This window comes from Taurulus bubalis, assembly GCF_910589615.1.
Source record: "Taurulus bubalis genome assembly, chromosome: 1".
Classification (NCBI taxonomy): Eukaryota; Metazoa; Chordata; class Actinopteri; order Perciformes; family Cottidae; genus Taurulus; species Taurulus bubalis.
The window spans coordinates 33,719,595-33,745,736 of NC_136589.1; the positions used below are offsets into that span (position 1 = coordinate 33,719,595).

General features: G+C 40.9%; 1 protein-coding gene across 1 annotated transcript in view; it reads right to left on the minus strand.

The window, feature by feature from the left end:
* The window catches only part of eif2b3 (eukaryotic translation initiation factor 2B, subunit 3 gamma), a 30,345-nt gene extending 5,030 nt beyond the window's left edge, over positions 1 to 25,315 (minus strand). Inside the window, exons 1-11 of the mRNA XM_079216848.1 lie at positions 25,194 to 25,315; positions 24,344 to 24,499; positions 21,566 to 21,720; positions 15,750 to 15,909; positions 14,447 to 14,558; positions 8,018 to 8,107; positions 4,839 to 4,975; positions 4,439 to 4,629; positions 4,091 to 4,153; positions 3,709 to 3,857; positions 1 to 4 (exon numbers count right to left, since the gene is read on the minus strand). The exon at positions 1 to 4 is cut by the window's left edge and continues 100 nt beyond it. Of these exons, the coding sequence (XP_079072974.1) occupies positions 1 to 4; positions 3,709 to 3,857; positions 4,091 to 4,153; positions 4,439 to 4,629; positions 4,839 to 4,975; positions 8,018 to 8,107; positions 14,447 to 14,558; positions 15,750 to 15,909; positions 21,566 to 21,720; positions 24,344 to 24,491 (1,209 nt within the window). The 5' untranslated portion in view covers positions 24,492 to 24,499; positions 25,194 to 25,315. The remainder of the gene's footprint in view (positions 5 to 3,708; positions 3,858 to 4,090; positions 4,154 to 4,438; positions 4,630 to 4,838; positions 4,976 to 8,017; positions 8,108 to 14,446; positions 14,559 to 15,749; positions 15,910 to 21,565; positions 21,721 to 24,343; positions 24,500 to 25,193) is intronic.
* Between the last annotated feature and the right edge of the window lie 827 nt (positions 25,316 to 26,142).

The following is a 26,142-nucleotide window of genomic DNA, read 5'->3' on the forward strand; positions in this document are numbered from 1 at the left end:
ACACCTGGAAAACAGACATGACATTAGTCACATTCTTTTGATATTTCTAGAGCAGTGTTTCCCAACCAGGCGGTCGGAACTCCTCATTGCGTCACAAGATACTAAAAAAGGAAAGAAAAAACATATTTCTGTGACTTGCTTATTATGTTTATGTTTAACTTTTTCTCCCCTGTAGGATGAAAGGATTAATACAGTTTGCTGTCTTGGTTCAGACTACAAAGCCTCAGTGTTGTTGAACATTATAGTTTATGTTTTGAATATGTCCGTTCCACAGAACGCGATTGGTTGATGCCTTCATTTGTGGTGCGAAATATCAGAAGAATCGGAAGAAGGCAACATCGCTCATTGGTGGAGCTGCTCCTAACTCCCTTCAACATTTGTGGCCATAACCAGTTATGTGAAGAAGATGTTGCTTTATGTAATTAGGTAGCCCTAAAAAAAAAATGCTAAAAAACAATGACCTCAAAAACAAAAGACCCGCAATAATCTCATCCTTTTTAAAAGTGTAATGTTCGTTAGTGTAACGTTCGTTTAAACTTTATGGCACAAAGTAAAAACAAATGCAAAATGAACAGATTAATCAATAATGAAACATTCACAGCCACTCAACAATATTTCTAAACCTTGAATTACTGCATAAGGGCCTGTGGTGATGAGCTAGTGGCTCATTTCTGGTACTCTTGAGTCGTTAAAGGTTAATGATATTTTTCTAGGACAGGTTCGATGTTCTAACAAGATTTTCCGACTGGGCTGTTTGCTCTCGGGGCCTGCAGGAGATCCAAACACGTTTGTGGTTCACATTATGTTTTCTTCCATGTGCCTTATGTACACAAGCAATACACAGGCACGCGCACACAGTTAACAACATTCATACTGGGAGCTGCCCAGTACAGCCACAGCGTTCCACTGTTGGCTGTTAAGTTCCTCCACTCCCACATTTGTGGAGCGAGAGACATTCTGGAGGTCAACGTGACAGGAGGAACATTCAGCACGTTTCGCAGTCAGGGATCCTCACACCTGCTCCGAAGACTCAAACGCATGAAATTAGCAAATATATTAAAGAACAAATGCAGCCCATGCCGTGTGCACAAGTCTGTGTGTGTGTGTGTGTGTGTGTGTGTGTGTGTGTGTCTCAAGACATTGTTGGCTCTGTGCTACAGTCCCACCTGAGCTGGCAGTGCCAACCCACCATGCTCACATTCAGCCAAACCATCACCATAAAATACTTGGAGGGCAGACACAGACAGTCTTGTGTGTCCTGTGTCAGCTAACCGTGGAGGGCGTGTACGTGTAAGTGCGTGGGTTAGAGAATGTGTGCCTCAGTAGCTTGGGGAGCCCGCTGGAGAACACATGTTGGTCTTGCCCAGGCAGTGACGCACACACACTTGGCCCTCTGCACCTCACACACAGACAGGTTTGTGTTGGCCTATTCTATTCAGGTGGTTAGGCCTGGAAGGAGAGGGAGAAAGGAGTGTATGGATGTGTGGATGTGTGGATGTGTGTGTGTGTGTGTGTGTGTGTGTGTGTGTGTGTGTGTGTGTGTATGTGTGTGTGTGTGTGACTACCTAGGAGGTGGTGGTGGTGGTGGTAGCTGGTGATGGGAGATTACAAGATTCAAAGTTTTGTAACATTAGAGAGAGAGGGAGTGAGAGAGACCACCAAAGAAGCTTCAGAGCTGAAACACCACTAATTACTAACACCGGGGCTCCTCCTTGCCATGACCCCCCCCCCCTCATCCTCCTTCTCACTCACACACACACACACACACACACACACATACATACAAACACACGTCAACCCCCCACCTCCCGTACCAACCCCCCTGTAAAGTTGACCCTTACTATCCCCCTTCCCAAACATGCAGCGCTTTGTCAACAAGTTCTGGTCAGCTCCAAACAAAGAAAGCAGAAATGCGAGGGGTTTCTGCGACATGGCCGGGGTCTGCTAATCCCCTCACACTGGCTCTTTCTTTCCTTCTTTCCCCTTCCTTCTTATGTTCTTAAAAAAAAAAAAAAAGAAAGAAAAGAAAGAATCGCAGTTTCTTTCTTGCGCGCTAGCTTGCTTTCCCTTCGCTTCTTTCTTCCCTTCTCTCTCGTTCTTTCATGCCTTTGTGCGTGCACCTACATGGGCATGATGAGGGTCCCCATGCTGGCTGGCTGGGGTCCCTGAAAGGCTTAAGGAGAGAGAGAGGGAAAGGGAGAGGGAGAGGAAGAGGGAGAGGGAGAGAGAGAGAGGGAGAGAGAGATGAGGCCTTGATTGAGAGAAAAGAGAGGGAGGAGTAAGAAATTGAGATATAAAAAAAGGGGCTTGTGAATGAGTGCATTAAAATCCAGACTTGAGGCCAAGATGAGTCTCTTTCCACTATTTTCTGGCTGAGAAACTGAGCGGATCAATCTACATGCTAATTCTACAGCGGCTACTGCGATCTTCGGTTGCAACAAAGCAGTCAATTTTGACCGCTTTAATTACTTGCTACCATTGAAACTTGTGATGTGTAATAAAGTGACTGATCGCGATTCATCACTATTCAGACTGTTTCTGAATTTTCAGCACAACCAATTTATGCTTTCCGGAGGAACTTATGTCGAGTGACCATCACAAATAGGCAATGAATAAATTGAAAATAATTCAAATTATAAAAATATTCCTCAAAAACAAATTGGATTTGTGACTATGCTTGATGTCCCCTTAAATCTCATTAACCCGGTGGTGAACCAGTCTTAACAAACTCTTGCTGTACAACCAAACATTCAATGTTAAGAACTGATTCTAACTGATTTCTGTTGCTGTTAAAAACATATTGTCAACCTTAAAGCTAAAGAATATAGGAAACATGGGGAAACTAAACTGACTGTGAAAGGACTAACCTAATACATGTCATAACAGATTATCAAACTAGACATAGACAATTTCTGGCATTTGATTCGCCGGTGTTGATGGAAACTGACCAATGAATAATCATTTCAAGTCTCCTTACTTCCTAAGGCAATCTTAAAACAGCTCAGACTTTGGCAGTCTGGATTACACCTTTTCAACCCCCCCCTCCCCACAAATTCCATAACCAGTGGGAACTTTGGTATAGGCAAGTAAATTAGCGGCTAAATGAAATATATGAATGCTGTGTGTTTCAGTCCAACAGCTTTGTGTTTGTTTGGGACTGGTCTCTGGCTGGTTGCACACCAATAGATGCATTGTTAACTCAACGCTCCCCGTTTGACCCCGGGGAGCACAGAAAACAAAACCTGTTACACGTCCCATCAATGGACACACATATCCACAAGCATCTGCCTAACACACACCCACGCTTGCACATAGGAGCACCTAGAAAATCCAACAGGAAGGCACGCAGTGCAAGATATGTGAAAGCCAAATAGTGTTAACAGATGAAAGGAGACAGTGCAGTAATTTCTGGGATTGTGCAAGGACACGTTTTTTCCTGGCATTATCAGATCACTCATCTTGTTTTGAAATCTTTGTTTACTAAATTCCATTGCTTTGCCATCTTTGTCACACTGTATTCATGTACCAACTGAACACCTCCCAAAAGCTGACGTGACAATTAAAACTTAAACTCATAAACATGCCTCGAAGGTAAAAAAAAAATACAGGCTAAATGAATGTGTTTGCAAAAGCACTTCAAAGTACAAGTTATCAACGAGTGTGTGCATGTGTGTGTGTGTGTGTGTGTACAGATGTGTGTGTTCTCACCCCTCCTCGATGGTAACCCCGTGCATGATGATAGAGTTGGTGACTTTGACCTTCTCTTTTACTGTGGTGGAGTTTCCGATGGTGGACCTCTTTATGGAAGTCTTATCTGCTACCTGGCACAGTGCGCCGATGATGCTGTCGGATCCCATCTGTTCAACAAGCACAAATGGGAACATTACTCAGACATCGATACATTCACAGCCCTTTCCAATGATGGCCAAGTGCAGTACGAAATAAAAGGAGATAATAGCTGGCGAGCTGTGGTACAGGACAATTAGTAAAACTGTGAATTGAGAGGGAAATGTAAGACAACAGAAATATGAATACAATATGAATCTGAGTTTTTAACTGTTTAATGGTACTTCTACCACATTACACTTACCTGACATCTCTCAGAAATGACAGCAGATGGATGGACGGCTGGCTCCTCAAATAGCTTTGGGGCCTAGTTGGGAGGAGACGGAAGAGAGGAATACATGAGATTTAAATAATAAAAAGATGATTAGCTAACTTTAATGATCCATCTCTGGAGGAATTCGGTCACAGCACCAAGTACACAGCATTCAAACAAGCACACAATTCTGCATTAGAAGTGGCAAAATAAAAGCAGAATTGTAAGTATCTAGGCAAATAAAACTGAATTTACTTTAACTTACTCAAACGCACATGCAGTTTGAACATAACATGCACACTTAAAAAAATGCGTGCTGAACAACGTTGTCTGACTCACCAGCCGGTTTGCTTCTATGTAAGCAGCTAACGTGTTGACGCGATAGCAAAGGCCCTGGTCGATAATGTGAACATAGCAGCGGAGCTTTCCTCCATGGTAAGCTTCGCTCATGTCACCGCGGTGGTCGTTCCAACAGGAGCGCTCCTGGGCCAGCTGGAGGAGAGGCTCGTCTCGCGATGAGATGAGGAGCTCTGGACAATAAAAAGTGAAGTGAAGCAGCAGAGTATTTTTTACTTTCTATGATTTCTGTGTCTGTGTTCATTCAGAGCAAAAGCCAAACATAGATATTATCCATGGCTCATGAATGAGACCCAGAGCTATTCTAAGTAAGTAACACTGCCGTGGCTGTTAAATGGTGCTTTCCCTCAGATTTTTGTGATGTGCACGTGCAAACCCTGACCATGGTTGGTGGAGCCGTCAATAGTTTTCTGGTTCTGATCCTCAGTGTCGTCTTTGATTTTGGGACTGTTGGTTGTTTTTGAAAACTGCTTCCGCACCAAATACGGCACCAGCTCACCCCGGATTGAAGAGATGGACCTACAATACAAGATTAAAACAGATACAGATTAAAAGAGATTTCAACATGTTAAGCATCCTAGAAAGTAATCAGTATCACACATACGCCATAACATAAATCCATGATCTCAGTTCAATAATCCCCATCGTTAACTAGGGTGGAAAGCTTCACTTCTAGTAACTGTGAGAGAAACACAAAGTGTTTCCTTCTGGTGCTATGCCTCTAAAGCAGACCTAGGCATCTTACGGCCCATGGGCTCTCCCAGTCTGGCCCGCGTGAGGTCAATCAAAAATGAAAAATAAATGAATAAGGTGCACGCCATGAGTGCAATACAAACGGCACTGCTTTTACTTTGAAGGCAATTTATTTATATGTGCGTGCGCGCTTACGCAGCCTCACTACGGGCAGTGTTGCCGACTTGGAGACTGAAGTGAAAGCGTATTGTTAGGCAGTTTATGTCCTCAGCGAGCAGCGGGTGCTGCGGCGAGACCCCCGCCTCCCAAGGAGCCTCGCGCTGCAGTCTCCGCCTCCAGATTGAAAATGAATCACGCAAAGCCGCCGCGGATCTGACCTGCGGTCTGATACACTATAGCAGAGCACTTTAAGTCAGTATCACTTCTGGATTTTTATTCTTCTCTCAAAGAGGAGAACTTTCCTCACATGAGGAAAGATGCTCAGAAGATGTTGGTTCTCTTTGGATCTACCTACATGAGAACAAACATTCTAGTGATGAAGTTCAACAGATCAGATCTCTCTCTGATACCTGTCAGCTGTCCTTCATCTCCACCTCATTCAACCAGACTTTATGCTCTTGTTCAAGCAACACAGACTGGACTTTTCTCACCGAGTAAGAACAACTGAACTGGAAAACATCAAAAGCACTTATTGCTTTTGTTTAGAGTTAATAAATTGCTGGTCTTTAACATACATATTTAAGGTAAGGTTGAAACAAATCTTAAAATTAAATTATTTTGTTTTACTTATTTTCATAACCTTATTGTAACACGCATTCTTACCAGTAGCAGCTCAAAACCATATAATTTACAGTTTTTTAATAAAGTAATAACATTAATATTGAGTTAATTGAATTAAGTTCAGAATTTCTCATGTGGCCCCTTGGGAAAATTAATTGCCCACCCCTGCTCTAAAGCATAGAAAAGACAGCCGAGAAGATTAACGCATTTGCCATGACCGTGCAAATTCCGACTCCATGATTTTTACATATTCACATTCTCTTGCTTTGCTGCCATCTGACTTGTGTCAGATGAATCTAGAGTGAGTGTGTAATCCTAAATAACTTTAGGTAATTGCAAACAGGAAGTCAAATGATGCCTATATCATTACTGTAATTAAGTAGATTGCTAGTAAATTCAATAAACGCTAATTAAATGATATCGTTATCGTTACTCGACGTACACCAGATAAAAAGCATGTCATGACAATTAGCACCTCAGTTTCAAATGATGACTTCAAGTCTCCCTCTGTGTAAACCAGGAGGTAACTTCCCCATCTTAATTTATTTTTCCTCCTCTATGCACTGTGCTATGCTCAGTGTTCCTCTCTACCAACCCCCCGCCCCCTTCACTCGCCCGCTCTTACTTTCTTTTAAAAGGGAGATTAGAATTTCCATCTGAATGACAGGAGAAAAACAACAGTTACTCTGTCCATTTCTCTCCTTGAGCAAGAGACAGCATGGAGGAGAAAGGAAGAGAGAGAGCGAGAGGAGCTGTTAAAAGAAAGTCCAAGAAAAGAGCTAAAGAAAGAAATGAGTCATCGAACAAGAGAGATGATATATGGCGCCGGCAGAGGGTCCATTAGTGATGTAATGACGTAAGATTTATGTCTACATCTCTGAGGCAAATTACTATGTAATCTCTCGCCTTAACCAAAAATATTCAGCAGGGGTGAAGAGATGGGAGTGAATTGTGTTTGTTGGCTTTGGATGTATTTATGCATCATCTAAAACTAGACACTCCATTTGAAATTGTTCAAATATAAAAACAGGGCAATGGCAGATTTCTACAATCCAACCTTCAGCAAAGCGTCCACTTTTCAATGGGACCATTTCTCAAAAATGTTCAGCACACACATGTTGGCAAGGTCACCACCCTGCTTTGAGAAGCTTGGCGTCATGCTGTTCCTTAGCATGCAACCTGTCTGGGATGCATCTGGATCAAGTCCCGTCATTATCAAACACGCTTGATCATTTTTTTCAGCAGTCTTTTAATGTGCTACCGTAGATCTCCTCTTCAAGTGTGCACAGTTTGCCAATAATGCTATATTATTAATGTACAAGAAGAGGAGAGGTAAGACAGCCTCTGACAACACATCGTCTAGAGGGCAGACCTGGTCAGATTTGTTTTTAACAATTCACCATCGAACGGCGGTGGCGCAACATTTTGCGATACAAAAATGTATCAATACAGAATGTGGCGGTTAAATATGCTTTGCAAAATCTGTTAAATCTTATCAGTTGGCCTAATGGGCAGAGTGAAGTGTAATAAAGAGTCTTTTTTCAAAGTTGCTGCATTGGTATGCTTGAACAGACTGATTCCAAACTTACTGGGAACCCCTATTTAACACCATTATGTCCTTACTAACACCTAATTTTAAGTGCAAAACAATTCAATACGAGCTCATATCATATAGCTCTTTTGATTTCTCCTACCAATTTAGCCGTGCTCATATTGCCAGTAGAGCCACAGAGGCTCCCTGTGACACTGCTTTACCTCAGAGGCTAAAGGCCTAACAGCCTGCCTCAGTGGCACATAGTAAAACAAATTAACACCTCGCTAGAATACCCTGCTAACAGTCCTTTCAAAGCCTGACACACCATGTAACCATGTTTAACACTCACTACAGATTTAAGCAGCAAATGCGAATGTCTATTTGACTGTGTGGGTTCCTACCAAGTGAAGCATGTGTATAATACCAATACTGCTCACACTGCAGATATACATACCAGTAATTTTCAAAGTATTTTTCAAACTATGGTTTGAGACTAAATTATCTAGTTATGTTCATTCCTATATTCAAAGTAATAAAAAAAGTGAAGAACTCACTTGTTGTCAGCGAGAAAGTCCACCACGGCTTTCTTCAGACAGTAGAGGTGAGCGTCCACAAGGCCCGTTTTGATGTGCATCCTGGGATGTCTGCAGGTAAAAGAGTCAAGAGAGGACAATTACATCAAATTTGACTTTTTATAAATTCATCAGGTTACGGCAGTTGGTGGGTGGAGTAGTCAATACAAATAATTAAAACCACAACTGTTACATTTCAATATGGACGTGGTCATAAATTCCATTGTAAGCTAGGCCAGGACACAATTGAGGATGAAAGTTTATAGTTATTTAATAAATGCCATCAACGCATTAGTATAATAATTATTGTTGAATGAATGCGGTGTTAATATGAGATGCATTTCGTTAACAGGTGTGTGTTCACATTAACACAGCCGGCTGAGCCTTTTATAATCTTTGCATACGTAAAATGTTCATACGGACGGTTTAAGCACAGTTTGTGAATATGGCCCATTTTTTCTGACATCTCAACGAAGGCTGATAGAATACACAGAGTTTCCATCAGAATATCCATTTGTGGAGCGCTCCCGTACTGCACGCACCAATTCCATAACAGCCATTATAACCATGGCTGCTACTTTTGCAAAACAATTTGCTTTGATTCTTTCAGTTACCTGCTGTTTTTAGGTTTGCTTCTCATTTACTGAAAGCCCTTTGAATTTACCCCCGCTTTGCACATAGGACAGGAACATTTGATGGAAACCAGACACATCCATGGCTTGCATAAAAGTCAGAGAATAGTGACATCTGTCTATTGTCCTCCGTCAGCTACCGTAGATGTCGCCACACAGAGCTGCTGCCGTGAGACAGGTTTATGTTGACCGGGGGGCCACATGCACAATCATGCATTCACTCATTCACACATTTATTTATTTACACACGGACACACAGTTTGACCATGTGACATTTACGAAGCGAGAGCCAAAGAAAACCATGTCATTCCCCCAGGTTTCAATAAACAAATCCATGCTCACCCCTTCATCCCCTTTGACTACTTATCCTCCTCTTCCTCTGCCCTTTCAATCACTACATAGTAAAAACTGCAGGGTGCATTGTTCCTAAAAAGGATCATAGCAGTACTTTTACATGTTGTAGTCCATTTACTACTCACATATATACCTTCCATTACTGCTAAGCAGTTTTCAAAGCATGCTGCACTGATTTAGATTATTAAAGTTGTAAAAGCAGATTGATTTGAAAAGTCTGTGCCTCATTACCACACAACAATAACCTAACGTTGACAAAATCGAAAGCAGACGATAGTTTATTTGTTCAGATCTACGTTTCAATGCTGAAATCAATCAAAACTAAATATGAGATTCAATGTTGTTTTTTTTAGGCAATCTAGGTGGTCGCCAAAACCGAAAATTCTAAAAACAACAATATTTTCTTATTTAGGGTTTTGACGATGATAGTGGGGAGCATCTGAAGTGTGTTTTATTTCTTGTGCATCTGTACTTTTATTTATGGTTTTCCTTTAATTAGTCAACCATCTGTATGTACATAGTTGTTCTACTAATGTTCCTCTTATTGCTGGTATGGGTATCTTTCTCTTGATTTAGCCAGAGCCACCAGCACTACCAGACCATCATCAATAGTAGTGCCAGTAATGGGACCATTGACAGAAAACACCTGTGTGGGTGTTCAGAGACTTTAAAACTCATCTTTACATGTGCATAGAAATGTCTAATTATACAGTAAATAAATGTAAAATAAAATGTCGGTGATGATCCAGGATAGGATATTGAAAATAGCATAAATGAAAAGTGAATGATGCAACCCCTCTACCTCTACTCCGCTCATTTCCTTCCTCTCTCTTTCATCTCTTTCTCCTTTTAACTCTCCCTCTCTTAACCAGGCTTGCACTAAACTAGAGTGATTCAGGAGGATTGCCTCGTCACACATATTTCACAACCAAATGCTGAAAGCCATAAATCCAACTGTGTGTGTCCATCTGTGTTTGGCTATTTTATTAAAAAGCATAAAAGCACATGTGCCTGCACAGACACGCGCAGTGGGTGTTTGTCAAATGTATTTATTCATACAACATTTCCCAGGTGCGTGCCTGCGTGTGTGTATCGTGGGCTTAAAGGGGAATTTATAGGAACACCCAGCATGTGATATCACATTTTGGCACCCGCGGGTACTAGTCAAGCGCAAGAACCAGGGAGAGCAAGAGTAGGAACAGGTGCCCTTAAAAGTGGAGGGCGGCACGGTGAACAACAGGTATCAGGGACGTGCAGCACTTCAGGCTTTTCTTTCATCACAAAAACATGTTTAGCCGCAGTGAAGTCTCGTAATCAAGTGTTAGTTCTGCCCACTGTACCCAGTCTGACCACTGCCATTAATCATTCATACAGCCACTGTATGAAGTCATTTTGACATCAGCAGAACCACTTTTGTGAATTTTTGATGTAGAAAAAGAAGCCAACAAATAGCAAAAAAAGTTTGATTTGACACTATGCCACAGCCTGTTTTTAGGATGTCAAAACACTCCATTTTAGCAGAGTGAAAATTGCTGGGTCACATGCATGAGGACGATGAGGGAGTGTCAAAGTATAGGTGCTCCACCCTATGTAGGAAATAGTTTCTAACTCAGAGGATGAGTAGACGTGACCTCAGTCACTCAAATTACCCGGTCAATACTTAAATACAACAGATGTGCCAAAAAAAAAACACATTTTCTCTACAACACTATGGCCTTCACGTCCGAGGCTTGCCTTAAACACGCAAGTTTCATCAAGGTTAGGAAAATACCAACACTGGCCCTACTTGCACTGACATAAGTGTAGGGACAATATGATCATTCAATCTAATCTTTGGATAATATTCCATTCTTATTTTACTGAAAAAAGTATTAGTCACCAGGGAAAAAAACAAACACGAAACAAATCTTTTTTTCTTCTTCTTGTATTAGGCTAAACCAACAAATGGAACACAACTTAAAATGTGTCACTTGTTCTAATACATTAATATTTAAGGACGACATTACCCATGTTATAAACTAAAATATAGTTTTCTTTAAACTCCTAAATCAAGACTCTCCTCATCTTCCATCCCAAACTCAGTTGCCTGTATGAAATCAATGGGATTGTTTTTAAAGCAGGAAAGCATTCACGCTGACTATTTGGAAACTAAAACATATATTCCTTTTTTAGGGGTTGCTAGTCCTTCTGATCAAAACACTGAGCACTGGCCACATACCACTTTATTAGTTTACACGCTTTACAGAATCCAGCAAACATCTTGTATTTCCCAAAGAAGGGTAAACATCTTGCTTTTCCAGGAACATCATGTGATTTCTGGTTGCTGCGAGTGCTGTAGACCTCGGTGTCAAGTGGAGCAGGAATTTAGTGTCTCTGCAGGCAAGGATGACTCAACACTTGGATTAATGACGGACTACTAAAGTACCACTAAAGTCCTCAATGGGAGAGAGGAGTCACATCTCTCGCGCGCTCAAAACACATGCAGCATAATGTCTTATTTAGTTAAACTAAAAACCCACAGCGGACGATGACTCAGACGCAGCAGAATTACTGTTAATTCTCTCATTAGTCAGGTTTCCACTACAGAGCCAGAGGGGCTGAAGAGCTTACGACTTATTCAAGGCACGGAACGGTTTCCTCCAAAACAAAATGTGTGCGATTCCCTGAATACCACACTTGTCTAAAAGATGCTTCCTTAATTGAGCTGGCAAACATATTTGAAACGGTGTTCTGAGCCCAAAGCGCACATGGACCTGCAGGTGTGGTGCAGTTACTCTTGATGACATTTGGTGTATGAGGTCCTATTTAGTGAGAAAATGCCACAAAGTCAGACCTTGAAATTGCATTTTTATTGAACGATGAACAATCGTTGAACAATGAGAAACAAAGCTATTGCATCCCATTTGAGAAGCGGTTAACAGCATGCGTTGGTCTTTCTTGTTGAATAAATGGAAAACACTATATTTTGAGCCCTGATGTTCATGTTTTGAGATTTCATAAATGTTGAAGGCAAAAAGGAAAATGAAAACCAGACTAACACATATGCCAGCGTTTGGATTTTTGGTTTGAAACCTGCCAAATGATTCAGAGGTTCTGAGAAAAAAAAAACTATAACGAGCCAACAAGTAAACAAATGTCCATAAAACAAATAAAGTCGATGCACAACAGAACTCATATAGAGTGTGTAGACATACATGATAATAATAATGACTAACTTTGCCTTCATGGCTTCCAGTCTATGTAGACATTAGAAGCATATGTGGATGGTGCTTGTTACATTTAGTACCAGGTACATTAACATGAAGGGCTGCCTAATCATAATGTATGCTGTAAAACAGTTTCTTCCTAAAATGTGTTATTGCATTATTGTAAGCATGTCCTTTTGTTGAACTGCTATGGAAGTTATTACAGTTTTGGAAGGTACAACATGTGGTATTTCTGCTGATTGGGTGGGTTTTAGCCCGCCTGTCTAGTGCCATCATTGCAAACAGATGCACACAAACTCCAGGTCCAATATCTTAAAAGGTCAATGTACTTAAAATATGCTTCTCAAAAATGTGATGCAACCTTTTCTAGCTTCCCTCGCTTTGTTGTTTTTAAAATTATTTGAACTTCATAATGAAAAGTATCACAAGCAACGACGTTACCTTGATAGTAAAGACGGAGATGAATAAGTATTGGTAAAGTACGGACTGTAATTTAATGGCACTACCCAAACATGAAAGTTAATGTTTGTGGTTTTGCTTGAATCTCTCATGATTCAAACAATTTTGATTTGGAATCGCCAATTAACGCGCAGTCAACCGTTCCTCCAGGCCTGCGTCCAAGAGACCCTGACAGGTGGAGCTGTAATGTACGAGGAGAAGCTCTGCTGGAGTCCTTTCACACCGCTTAAGCGATTTTCAGGTCAAACTATCTCACATGTGCAGAAGGTTTTGAGCTCCTCAACCATGTGGAAACATGGTTAGAGGAGAGAAACAAAAATGCACAAGATTGAATACAAACAAGGATAAAATAATGGATAAATGGTGGCATGGAATGATGCACAGAATAAGGGAGGGATGGCTGAAAGAATGAAGTGAAGAGGGAAAAATTATTATGACTTTAATTGAGGAGAAACAAATGTGATGTTGTGATGCTGTCACGTTGGAACATTGGATTGGTGAGCACTGTGAACGCTGTCAGCACAAACATGTAAAAGTGCTAAGGTAAATAAAATGTATTTAAAACTTCATTTTGAACAAGGATGAAAGAGCGAATGAATGGTCGTGTGGCCAGAAGCACAGCACTGATTTAATGTTGTGTACAAAAGGACCAAGTTGGGATCAAACTGGTGAGCACACATATTCCATGTATGAGTGTGCATAAAATACAAACTATAAAGGAAGTCACCTGTAGTGTGTGTATGCTGTGCCACGAAATGGCCTTTGATTGGATGGTACTGATGTGCAAAACAGTCAGCTCTTGTAAAACTATGCAGTGGTGTTATAAAAATCCACAAATCTGGAATTTATTCTGCTTTGTATTACCTTCTGCGATAAACACTGCATGTGGAGAGATTTGTCTTGTATGGTTGTGTGACATGTGCATTTTGATCAAAGGTTATTTAAAAGTTCTCAGTCTATCAATGTAAGCCATAAATGTTTAGCTATGTGCTCGTGTTTCCATAACACAGATGACAACGCAAGTGTGTTTTCTCTCCATCAATGTCCACCTCGAGTTCGCGCTACGTGTTCCATGTAAGCATTTTTGTGTGCGTGAAATATATATCGGTGTGTGTGTGTGTCTATGTGGGGCTGAAGATTTTTTTGAGAAGGGAAGCATGCAAGCAGCTGCTCTGGCCCCCCTCTTATTGGCCAGAATTTACAGTGGCTTTGGCTCCATGAAGTATTTACGAGCTCCCAAAACACCCGCTCTCACACATACATGCATTTTAGGACTCAGAAACGAAAACCTGCCTAAAGTACTCTTCCTGTAACAAAAATCCCACACACCCGCCACAGAGCCTACAGCTTAAAACACACTGACTGATTAGAAACCAGGACATCTGCTCTCTCTAAACCTAAATACGGAACATATTTATCCCAAACACTGATCGTTTAAGGGTCAGCTTGCCTAATAACCCAAACTCTTGTCTTACCAGCGATAGTTTGCAATGAATATAACACAAACTTGGAATAGAGGCGTCCACAGGCTTGTTGAGAACAGTTTTTACTTCTTCTTTCTACTGGAAAAACTGTTCCTTTCAAAAACGTTCACAGCAAAGGCTGTTATTATGAGCATTTTGTGTGAATACTGAGATTTATCATTGCTGTGCTCTATTGTAGTGGGGTATCTTAGAGATGAATATCTCAAAACCTGTACAAATAAAACCAAACCTATCGGCATGGATGGATATATATAGGCAATTTTTTTAATTACTTACTTCCTCATGATAGACTTCCTAATTGATAGTCCATCCTCCAGATCCGCCTCATTGGCCATGAACAGCAGCCTCTTCCCCGACTGATCCACTCCCACAAAGTCTCTCTGTTCACCTGGTAAAAAATACACAATATTTCATGTTAACACAAAACAATGGCAGCTAAGGGTAAGTGACACATTTCCAATTTCCTAGAACAATTTATGAGGAAGCCTCATAAGTTTCCTTTCTTAAATATCTAGTGAGTAGGCAATTGCATATCAATGACAAGTAGGGGTGGGGGAAAAAATCGATTCAGCATAGTATCGCGATAGTTTGCGTGGCGATATTGTATTGATACACGGAAGCCAAGTATCGATCTTTTTTTTTTATGTAATCAATTATGGGAGGCATCGGAGAAAGAAAGGAGAAATGCGCCGTCCGCGTGTAAATCAAACGTCTGGACTTCCTGTCACTCGTAGCGGCGCTGCTGCACAGCTGCTGCACGGCGCACAGGACAAAGTCCGCGGCACGGCGCTGGTCAAAGACTTAACTCAAGCATAAATCAAACTGGCTGCTGGTACTCTCGTAGCGCTGGAAGCGGGTGTTACGGATTAACAGGCGGCCGTGTTAACTGGTGACTTCCGGCCGAAAGTCGCCAGTTAACACGGCCGCCTGTTAATCCGTAACACCGTCATCCCGACGCAGTTCCTGGAGAAGTAATATTATGAACCCAGACACGGCAGCGTTTGATGCTCCGACCGCTTTGGGATTTCCACAACAAGTATAACGCAGAAATAGTAGTTATTTTCATAGTGGATGACAGAAATGGAAACTCTTTGCATGGAAATAAACCACAGAGATAAGCCCCGCCCCCGCTCTGGCGCATCCAGCTTAAATGACGCAACTATGCAGACTGTAACACAAGCAGTTCAGTTTGTCAGGTGCAACATTTATGAAAGTGTTGGTCAGTTTGTCTGCTTGACAATCACATTTTGCTGCAATAAAAATGATTGAAGTGAGATGAACAGACTGAAAACATTATCTTCTTAGATACAATATGTTGACAAAGTTTTCCTTTGGGGACAATTTGCGGGGAAAAAAGCAATACTCAATATATCGCAGAATCGTGATAGTATCGAATCGGGACCCAAGTATCGTGATAAAATCGAATCGTGGGACCTCTGGTAATTCCCACCCCTAATGACAAGCATTAAGAGCTTCACTGAAATTCAAAATGAATATATCCAGACCAATCATACATTACATCAGAATAATGGCATGCAGGTAATGTCTACAGTAACAGTGTCATCCCCTGTCTTGTTACCTGTCTTTTTCTTGCCCTTCTGGCCTGGGACTGTCTCTGTGAATTCATGGGCTTTGCTCATCAGCATGGCCAATGTTGCATTGTGGGCTCTGAACAGATCAACCACCTCGTGAAGAGCCACGTCTGTTATCAGGTCACAGCTCACCACCAGGACGTCCGTCTGGAGAGGGAGGTTGGGAAGACAAAGGGAGTGAAGTGAGACCGACATCCAGACCAGTCTATTTACTTACAAAATGACCATAAAATACTGGATGTCTCAGGTTTTCAAATAGAAGTTTCTGGCTCGTCCTCTATTTTGGAACAACATCTTCCCACCTGTTGTGAATTTCCAGATCTCCCCATAAAAAAACACAGGAATGTATAAGATGTAGTTTGAAGGGGGAGTTATGTTTACAAAGTGAGGTTTCCTCACTCACGAAAGTCGTCCCAGCACGCACGTAGACTACACATAAAAAATATGTGGCGACAATGCTCCACATAAACACCTCAGGACATGAGAGCCTGAACTGTGTTATTTTCAATATTCCCAACAGAAATTGGCTCACCGAGCAGGATTTTGAGACAGACATACACAGAGACAGGAAAATGAAGAAATAACTGTTTTTTCATCAACAGCGAACTACTCCTTGTCAGCACTGCTTGTATACGAGCCAAACCGTTATCATTGTTTTAAGAATGCGTCTGTTTCTCATCATTGGATTCAATTCTTTTGTTTGAAAGGGTGCTGCATGATTAAAAAAAAAAGTTGCAAGTTGCCTATTGTGATATGTACAGTGACATCACAGCAATGAATACAAACAAATAACTTAAAATGAAAACGTGTGACATTAAATGATGAATGAAGTTCCCAACAACAGAAAACAGGATTACATGATAGGACCAAACAATAGTTGGCTTTTGTGCCGCAACAAATAACCGAGCCCACAGTGACAATGTAAAAAAGACTGACACAATATTCCACAAATAACTTCCTACCTCCCTCTTTCACCAAGAACAACAAGCCAGGATGACTTTAAGCACCATCCTATGAACTGATCCCAAAACAGCACTGCTCTAACTTCATGATGCAAAGAAAACAAGAATCCTGATGCTGGATTTCCAAAACTCAAATGACAAAAGACACTCTTACTTAAATGAAACCCTCCATCATTTGCTGAAGGACAGAGAAAAAATATAAATTTAAGATTTTCAACCTCCAGAAATTATTTCCATCATATCCTAAAACTCAAACTATGTTCAGCATCCCAGCTGAATAATAATGTGTAAACCAATCTAGGTCTTAAACTGTATATCAATACACAGCTTGGTAATTCCATAGGCATATCACTTACTCTACCACCGACGACAGGGAGCACAAAACAGACATCAATCCTATCAACTGGCCTCCGTGGACGTTACGTGTGTGTGTGTGTGTTTACATGTGGGTGCACCCACATTTGTGTGTCTGTGTGTGGTATCCATCTGTCTGTCCTGTGATGAAGGCTGTCAGCAAAATAGCTAATCCCACCATTAGCACCAGCCGCCGTAATGACAGAGACATCTTTACTATGGCTGTGACAGAGGGAAGAAGTGAAACAAGTGAGAGAGATGGGGGGGGGGGGGGGTTAAATAAGGAAAATTCTCATGAGCAAAAAAGAAATCAACGACCCCTGACAAAATTAAGAATGCGGGGAGCATTGGACGTATAATAAGGCAAAGATGGATGGAAGAGTGAAGAAAAGGGATGATCGGAGGCAATGCAAACAAAATGCTGTCAACACTTAATGTACTGCATTCACTGAAACACATTAGTGTACAAGTTTAATATAAAATGCATGTAAAAATATTAATCTTAAAATATTTAAGAAAATACAGCCAACATGAAGAAACCAATAAAACTACAGAGGTACACATCTTTTTTTCTTAACTACTTTAACTTCTTAAAAGCACTTTGACACTTCAGCCTGCTTTAACATTGCATTTACCATCTCATTTGAAACACTTGGAAATGGTGAAGCGTTATAGAAACTCCAAAAGATTAAAGAATTCACTTGATTTTGTAAGTAGTGAACACTAAGGTTGAATGTTCCAAGAGCTGAGTTCTCGGTGTGTGTGTGTGTGTGTGTGTGGCGGTATCAGTGGGGTCAGGGGTCGTGGAGTTGACCGAGAGGTAACTCCCAGCATAACCTGGCGACAGGAAGCTGCCACGGCAAAGCTGGAGGTGTCTGCAGGAGATCTACTGACACTGAAACTCAGGAGACCTTTCAACTCTCCTCTCCCTCTAACACACATGCAAGCCTGCACACATGTACTGAACCAGAGCACATAAGTATGTGTGCACACACACACACACACACACACACACACACACACACACACACACACACACACACACACACACACACGCGACAGCAGAGTGGAATCAGCTGGGGAGACAGAGACAATTTGGCCTTTCAACAGCCAGGATCTCTGGACAGGTCAGGACCACACACACACACTGATAAGCGCGCGCACACACGCACACAGGCATGCACGCACGCACACGGCCCAGTGGTCCAAAACGAAGGCTTACACAATCTCCACCCACTTTAACAAAACATGAAAAACTCTGTATGTATGGGGATTTTGTCCATTTTGTTTTACCATCATCAAATAATATCTACCCCAAGGACTTTTAAGTGTGGACGAACTTACTGATAATAAATTGAAAAATAAAGTTCAAATTTAAGATTTATTAGGAAATATTTTTAGGCTTAACAAAACAATTAAACAACTGTAAATCAACACCCAGGTCCGCAACTTTTTGCAGAATTCGCCTGCTTTTGGTCGGCTGGTGTGGGCGAGTTCAGTCGACTGTCACCTATCCCCATGTATAAACGGGCAAACTGCTGCCTATTTATAAAGTCAAATTACATGTACAGAGAGCAGGAATAAATAAATGAACTGGCCATGTATTTTAAGGGAGTCTGAACATTTTGTCAAACTCTCAGATGGTATCGCGTGCAAGAGTGAAAGCATCTTCCCTGGATCTACTCGTGGCTGCGTCATGAGAACAGAACACTATGTTCCAAGATGGCTGCCATAAAAGTCATACAATCGTCAAATTCTTCCCGCCCTTATCAAAATATTAAAGCAGAGCATTTCCACCACCATCCAACATTTGTGTAGACTAGAGCGGGCCGCTTTTAACATGAACTGTGCCCAAACCGTGGCTTAACAAAACATTCTGTGGACTAGAATATGTAAACTATTGTGTATCACAGGAAAGAAGAAAAGGGTGGTTGGTGTTTGGAGGAGGAGAGCAAAGTATGTTTGCCATGTCCATCCCAAATGAAAAGCCTCAGCTCCATCTCTCACTCGGATCTCTCTCCTCACCTTTTGTCTTGCATCTTACACGCTGACTAACATATGTAGACCGAAGGTGAACCTTTGAATCTGGAACACCAATGTAAATGTCGTTCCTCTAGCCTGCATACACTCACTTCTGCCAGGTGATTAAGCCTGAATGATAATACAAAACGTCAAAGAGGCTTTAAGCAGACAAAGCAAAAAGTGCATGCAAAGTACTCCTTTCACTGGTTGGGCTTATTGTGAAAGACCTAAGTAATAATCAGGCACATCCCTCAACTTTTGTGTAACTCAGCAGTTTGAAGAGGGAACAAAATAAAATATGCTGCTTGTAATCTCTCTTTTCAATAATCAAGAGGAATGACCTACTCTGCTCACCCGCCGTGCACACTGATTCCAGTAAGTATTTCGTTTGATAGGTTACACCAAATCCCCTCATGGGAGGGTGTTTGTGTAAAGAGATGAGTGAGTGTGTGTGTCTATACTGTACTCATGCATCAGTTTGACAGTTTGAGTGATCTCTGTGCTGGGATTTGGCAAGCCATGGTTACAGTTCCTCACTCATCACCCTCCAGTGTGTGAGTGTGTGTAACTCAATGCCTCTAATCGAGCCGACTGCTCAAAGGATTAGGGACTTGACTATTCTCAACGGGAGCATGCTGGAGCTGGTCCTGTTAAAGAGTGTGTGTGTGTGTGTGTGTGTGTGTGTGTGTGTGTGTGTGTGTGTGTGTGTGTGTGTGTCAAGCAAAGAGAATAAAAAGTATCTGTACAGATGCATTCAAATGCCAAAAGGAGAAGAAAAAACATTAAACTCACTTGTCACAACAAATTTCGCATTTTAAGTGTTTGATCTATCCGTTTCCAGAGGCAAAGCCGACTGATTTTGTTGTGAACAAATGTAATGAGCTGCCGTGGCAGCAACATACTTTATATCTTCAAGTGTAAGCTTAGTGTGCTACGCTTGAAATAGAGAAGGTATCAGGAAACCCATTTCAGAGATTGGGAATTCATGATAATTTTACTAGGTTTTATAAAAAATAAAAATAAATCTTGGGATGTTACTGATGAGAACTGCCAGGAAATGTTTTCAACTTAACTTTTTCAATATAAATGACCATGTTTCCCCACATGCTATTCTCTGCTTTCTTTGCCATTGTATGGACCTGATCTACATTATTTAGCCATATTTACCTTCCTGTTCTACAGTGCAGTAGAACAGGAAGGTAAATAAGGCTAAATAATGCAAGAGTCTGAAAATACCCATAAAAGTTTGCATTTTGAATGAGCCATGTCAAGCTTATTCCCAAGGAGATTATCAAATAGAAAAAGCATCCAAAAATTGACTTTATTGAAGATTGGGCAGGTTAAATTCACTATGTTTGGAGGTATTTGTAAACGGTTTCAGAATCGTAGAGGATGAAAGATGATTGTCATTCTTGGGTACATCAATATTTCCCTCCACCTCTAGAAATTGTAGAGAAACCAAACAGGAAGTCGTAATTATAATATAAAGTGCAGCCTTCTAGACACTCGATGTTACTTAGCTGATCCGAAGCAATCACTGATAGCCCAACATTAAACAAACATGCCTTCATGGTCTCTGGGGGTCAGTCAAAGAGGGACGAAATTTACCCGACCATACCCAAACACAAATGTTGCACAGATGTGCATGACTACAGGATGAGAATAAATGGTGCGCTGGCTAAACTGGCAGCACAGGGAGTTTGGGTCTTAACCATGACCTCATCTGCTTAGAGAGAATTGGATGAAGGGAGGGATGGAGGGATCAGCAGGCAGGATAGAGAAGGGGGTCTGGAAATTGGGGTTGGGGGGGTCATGGATGCCACGTCGGCATGTGTAAATGCGTGTGGCTGTGCATGTTTATGTGTATTTAAAAAAAGCTGAAATGAGGCACTTCAGCAGCCTTGACCATTCGGGGGAGGGAAAGGCACGGATCAGTGGTCACCCAGCAGTATACACAACGCCCCCCTAAACCTCCCCCTCAATCTTTGTCATTCCCTCCCCCCCCAACTTCTCTCCCAATTGTTTTTAGAGGGTAGACATTACAGAAGAGAACTGGCTCACAAAACAATGGTATTGTTGAGTGTATAACTAAGTGTTGGCTCTCCCCTTCCACCACATAATAAAGCAGTGCTTACTTGTTCATTAACAACAACTTAACCTATGCTATCTTGCTCAAATTCAGGTCGTAATGAGTAAACCATAATTAATTAACAACGCTGAAAAACTTTGGAGAGACTGGCATTATTTTTCAGCAATTCACTAAAGTCTATTGTCTGTTACTGCTGTGATTCAAAACACACAACATGAAGGTCAGAGGGAATTGAATGGGTGAATTCTTCAAGATGAGTGGGAGAAACTCAAAGTGATGGAGGTGCGTACATGTATGCTTTTGAACTACACAGAAATGCTACACGCCGAAGCAGTTCATGGTCTATATACACACGCACACGCACACACACACACACCTTGATCTTCTGCTGGATGTGTCTGAGCGCGTCTGCAGTGCCCATGTCTCCGTCTTCCTGGATGCAAACCACATCCAGCTTCATCTTCACGTCCTTCATTTTAGGGTCTGTGCTCATCATCTTATGGACCTCTTTGGTGGTGATCACTATCACCTCTGGAAACACAGTTCACAGAAAATACATCTGAGACCTCAGTCGATAGCTGCAACAATGTCAAGACAACTCTGCAGTGCTCCATGATTTTTCTTTTAAGTTAAGTTCTTCTTTTTTTGCTCATAAGCTTATCTAAAATAATCTTTTTCCTCACTGAAATGTCATCATCAGAAAGCAATAAAACCCATCACGTTGCCCACTAAAGTCTCATGTACAATATAGTTTGCTCCTAAAACAAAGACAAATCTTTATGATATTTCTTAAAAACTTCCCTCAACCTCTATTTTCAAAGGGAAAAAAAGAATTGTAAAAACAATGCTCCTTTAATGAATGAGAGAGGCCACCTGGACCTTCAGTAATAGGTGAACCTGCACGTTAATCCTTGCTCATACAGATCTGATAATGTTTTCTGCAAAGAACAACACCACGTAAGATGTCTATTTGCCTATAATACATCCTAAACCTTAACTCAGGCTAAGACCACTGCGCCCTTTTATTTATAAAGATGGTGATAACATTAACAGACCACTTTTTAAATTTGGAACATTGCTCAGTCCGTCTGGTTTAATTTGCTTTGTCTGCATAAAATGTTTTCGACCGGGCATTTGTTCCCTCTAGCTGTGTCAGCCTAGTAAAACACAAATTGCAGGGCTTTGGCTAGCTGGCTGCACACAGTAAACTGCTGGCCACACAGGATGATTATGTATAGAAAGCTAGTTTTATTTAGGGTAGTGAGGACCTACAGGCTTTTATAACAAACAGCCCTGTTTACTGGCAAGAGCAGCATACTGCAACAAATCCCTTTATAAGCCCACAGTTTCTGGACCCACTGCATGCTGCAGCACAAGAGGCAAAAAATCGAGACTGTAAATCGAGACAGGAAATGCACACCTGACACTGGTTGACGATGTGATGACAAGCTGGTGAAATTATGACTGGAAAAAGCAGCACAGTTGTAAACTTGTTTAATGCAGTGAAGGAGCAAAGTTGCTGGGGGCTAGAGAGGACTCGCATTTGTTGTAGGTACCAAACAGAAAAGCCACCATTAATAAAGAACTACAATTTGGTATTGCAATTAAAACGTCACAGCTTCAAAGAAGGTGTACCACATTCTTTATTAGCCGTTTGATTTTCATTTCAGCATATTCTAACTAATTTTGTAATCTCATAATTTACAGTCCAAATGTTGTTTCTCTCTCTCATGAGAACATCCAGAACAAAAGATGAGTTATATGCTGTAGCACTACAGTTTGTAGTTCCTTGGCTTCTCTGGCTTTAATAGCTACAATGAATGCCAAATGCAATTTAAATGTATATTTCAATCACAGTTGATATGAAAATCTTGACAAATTAAATTAAATATTAAAGTTTGTATAACCTTCTCAATCAATCGGTCTGTGTTATATCACTGGGAAATGATTAAGTGGAACAATATCTGGTTTTCTTTCAGTATCTCAGAAACATTTGCTCTCTAAAAATGTTTATTTAAAAAAGGGCTTTTAAACTAGTAACTTTACCTATACAATACTTGAGTTTAAAACCCAAAGAAATAGGAGTAGAACAATCAATCCAATTCAAATTAAATTAACGTGGCATGGTGGTAAGAGCAGCGGCCATTTGAATGAACTGTTGCAATTGCAAACACATTTTACACTGAATTGTGTTATCACCATAACAACTAACAACAATCACCATATTTGTTTGTACTTGTCAAATGACCAGGGAAAACAGTTCAATATCGGTTCTACTCTTATTCTGTTTCTATGGTTTAAATGAAAAAAGTTATAATAGTCCTTGTGTGACTAGGAGGTCATCATTTCTCCTCAAGTTCTTCTTTCTCCACATTAATGCTGAAATGAAGTTTACACATTTTTTTGTTCCAGGTTTTCCAAGTGGGCCACATAAACGTACAGTTAAATTACTGGCTTTATTTCTGCTTCTTTACATTTCATGTGGAAACCAACCAAGAAGGCCAATGCTCCCCTGTAACATTTTCCGACTCTGTCACACAGTCTGGATGGAGGGCTAACAGCTCACATGAGGCCACAAGCATCCAATCCAATTAATGTGGGGCTCTGACGAGGAAAAGTTCCATTATCAGACCTAAAATGTATCTTTTATCTTGTGAAGGATACAATACAAATGCTGCTCACATTCCATGATGGTGACAAAAACTAAGACTGAGAGCAAAACAACTATTTATTGTTTGTCTATCGTTTTCTTTCTTTTTTTAAAAATTGATTTAAAGTCCCTGCACCCTGACACAGGTGTTTTCAATTACTATGGCTGATTAGACCTCTGGTTAGGTTGATGGAGGACAGGTCAATAAAGACGTCCCGCCCTAAATGGTGCAACAAAAGTAAAAAGGACAGTGAGATGGATCTCAATCAATTGAGCACACACACGGTCCTGAGAAGAAGACTAATTGGGCCACATCATTTCTAATCGAGTATTTGTTTTAGCGTAGTGACATTTTTAAGACAGCATCCTTAGATCTGTTGAGAACATGAACCTTCTCATAGTATTTATTAGTAATGGTAATGTATTTATTAGTAAGAGGCAGGTGTAGCAGTAATAGGGATATCAGATATAGTGGTTTTTATTAGTAGAACTTTGAGCGCTCACCTTCAAAGCCCACCCTCTCCAGCAGGTTCAGCGGGTACCACATGAGGGGCTTGTTGCCGACAGGCAGCATTGGTTTGGGGGTGTTGTATGTAAGATCCGGCATGCGAGAACCCCCACCAGCCGCCATCAACACCGCCTGAAGCTCCATGATGTTCGCTGGGGAAAGCGAAAAGAGAGGGACAAGTCGATAGGTTAACAGAGTCATATTCATATAAATTGAAAATCGACCACAACTCAGATCAATATGTGTCAACGTGTATTCATATAGAGGCTGGTATGTGCCTAAGTGGCCTTGTGACACTTTTGGTGAGGCAGCACTGAGGTTCAGTGTTTTACCAAAGCCAACCACTTATGACACCTGTTGGTATTGAATAAGTCATTGATGGTGACTTGGCACTGAAGCTTAATTACTAATGCACACGGAAGAAGGTGCAAACTGTTGTGTTTCTCTACATTCACGTGGACAATCACAAACACTAAATACATAACGGCATAAGGGCATGCTCCCTAAAAGCATGAAATTGTTTGCATACTTTTCTCTGAGTGTAGTTTCAACACAGCATGTATTCATAAGGCATGTTAATACAGGACTATTACAAACAGTGTACTGTGTGTTGCACTGTGCATGTATACATGTCTATAACTTATAACTTAGATCATGAGCTAATCGGCATTAATTTCTCCGTTATGTCCAAAATTAGACCGGCATTAACACAACAACCACGGCTCACACGTTGTATTGTCACGGCACACTTTATGCTGAATCTACAAAAAGGTAAATGAACAAAGCGGTGTGATCTTCACGCGGACTCAGTCAGTGGTTGAACATCAAGTCTAAATGTAACGTTACCTGTCAGTGATCCCTGTTGATCTGCAGCCGCTTGAAGTGACAGCAGCGGGTCAGACTCGTGTATTGAAGTCGGTTGCTGTCACTGTTGTTAGCACTTAGCTCACGAGGAGCACAGAGCAGCAAACGATGCTGCTGCTGCAACAACAACTCACGAGCAGCTGGACTCGTGCGCTGAACAACAAACAACCGCTAGGGTGAGCGTCGGTGGCAGAAGTTAAATTACTCGTTTAACTATTTGACAGAGCTCACGTTAAAAAATAAACAAGCTAGCAGCTAGCATCGAACGATGACACCTGGTGTGCTTCCAGTGAAATGCGTCCGTGTAGGAAACTACTTCCTCCGTCAAGTGGTTCCTGCAAGGAAGTGATCCAGTTGCATTTTAGATGTCAATAACTTCATATTCCAAAATAGTGAAAATGTGAAACACCGATGGTGTAATAAATAGCATCACAAAATACAGTGTAAAAGTTTCATTACCTAAAGTGAAGAAAATGCACTTTAAAGTAAAGTAAAAAGTACTCATTAGGCAGAATGGTTTCATATTATTGGATCATTATGAATGTAAAGTCTCAATCGGAAAAGTAATTATCGTTATTATAATGTATATATTAAACTATTAACTGTATTATTTTATTATATATTTACTTTAGTGTTAAAATTCCGAGTCAAGGAAATTCAATTTAGCATTGTGGTGGTAAAACATACTCCATATCATCTGTTTGCACAACCACCCAAGAAAGTAACCAAACTAATTACAACAACAACAACAACAACAACAACAACAACAAACAAGACTAATACTAGTATTAATAATAATCATAATCATAATACCAGAAAAGGTGTTGACTGATGGAGTCATTGACAAGTGTCATGCATAAGTGGATGTTATTAATGTTGTTCAAAGTAAAGTAAAGTCACGTTTCTGATCATTTTTCAGTTGCTGAAACTG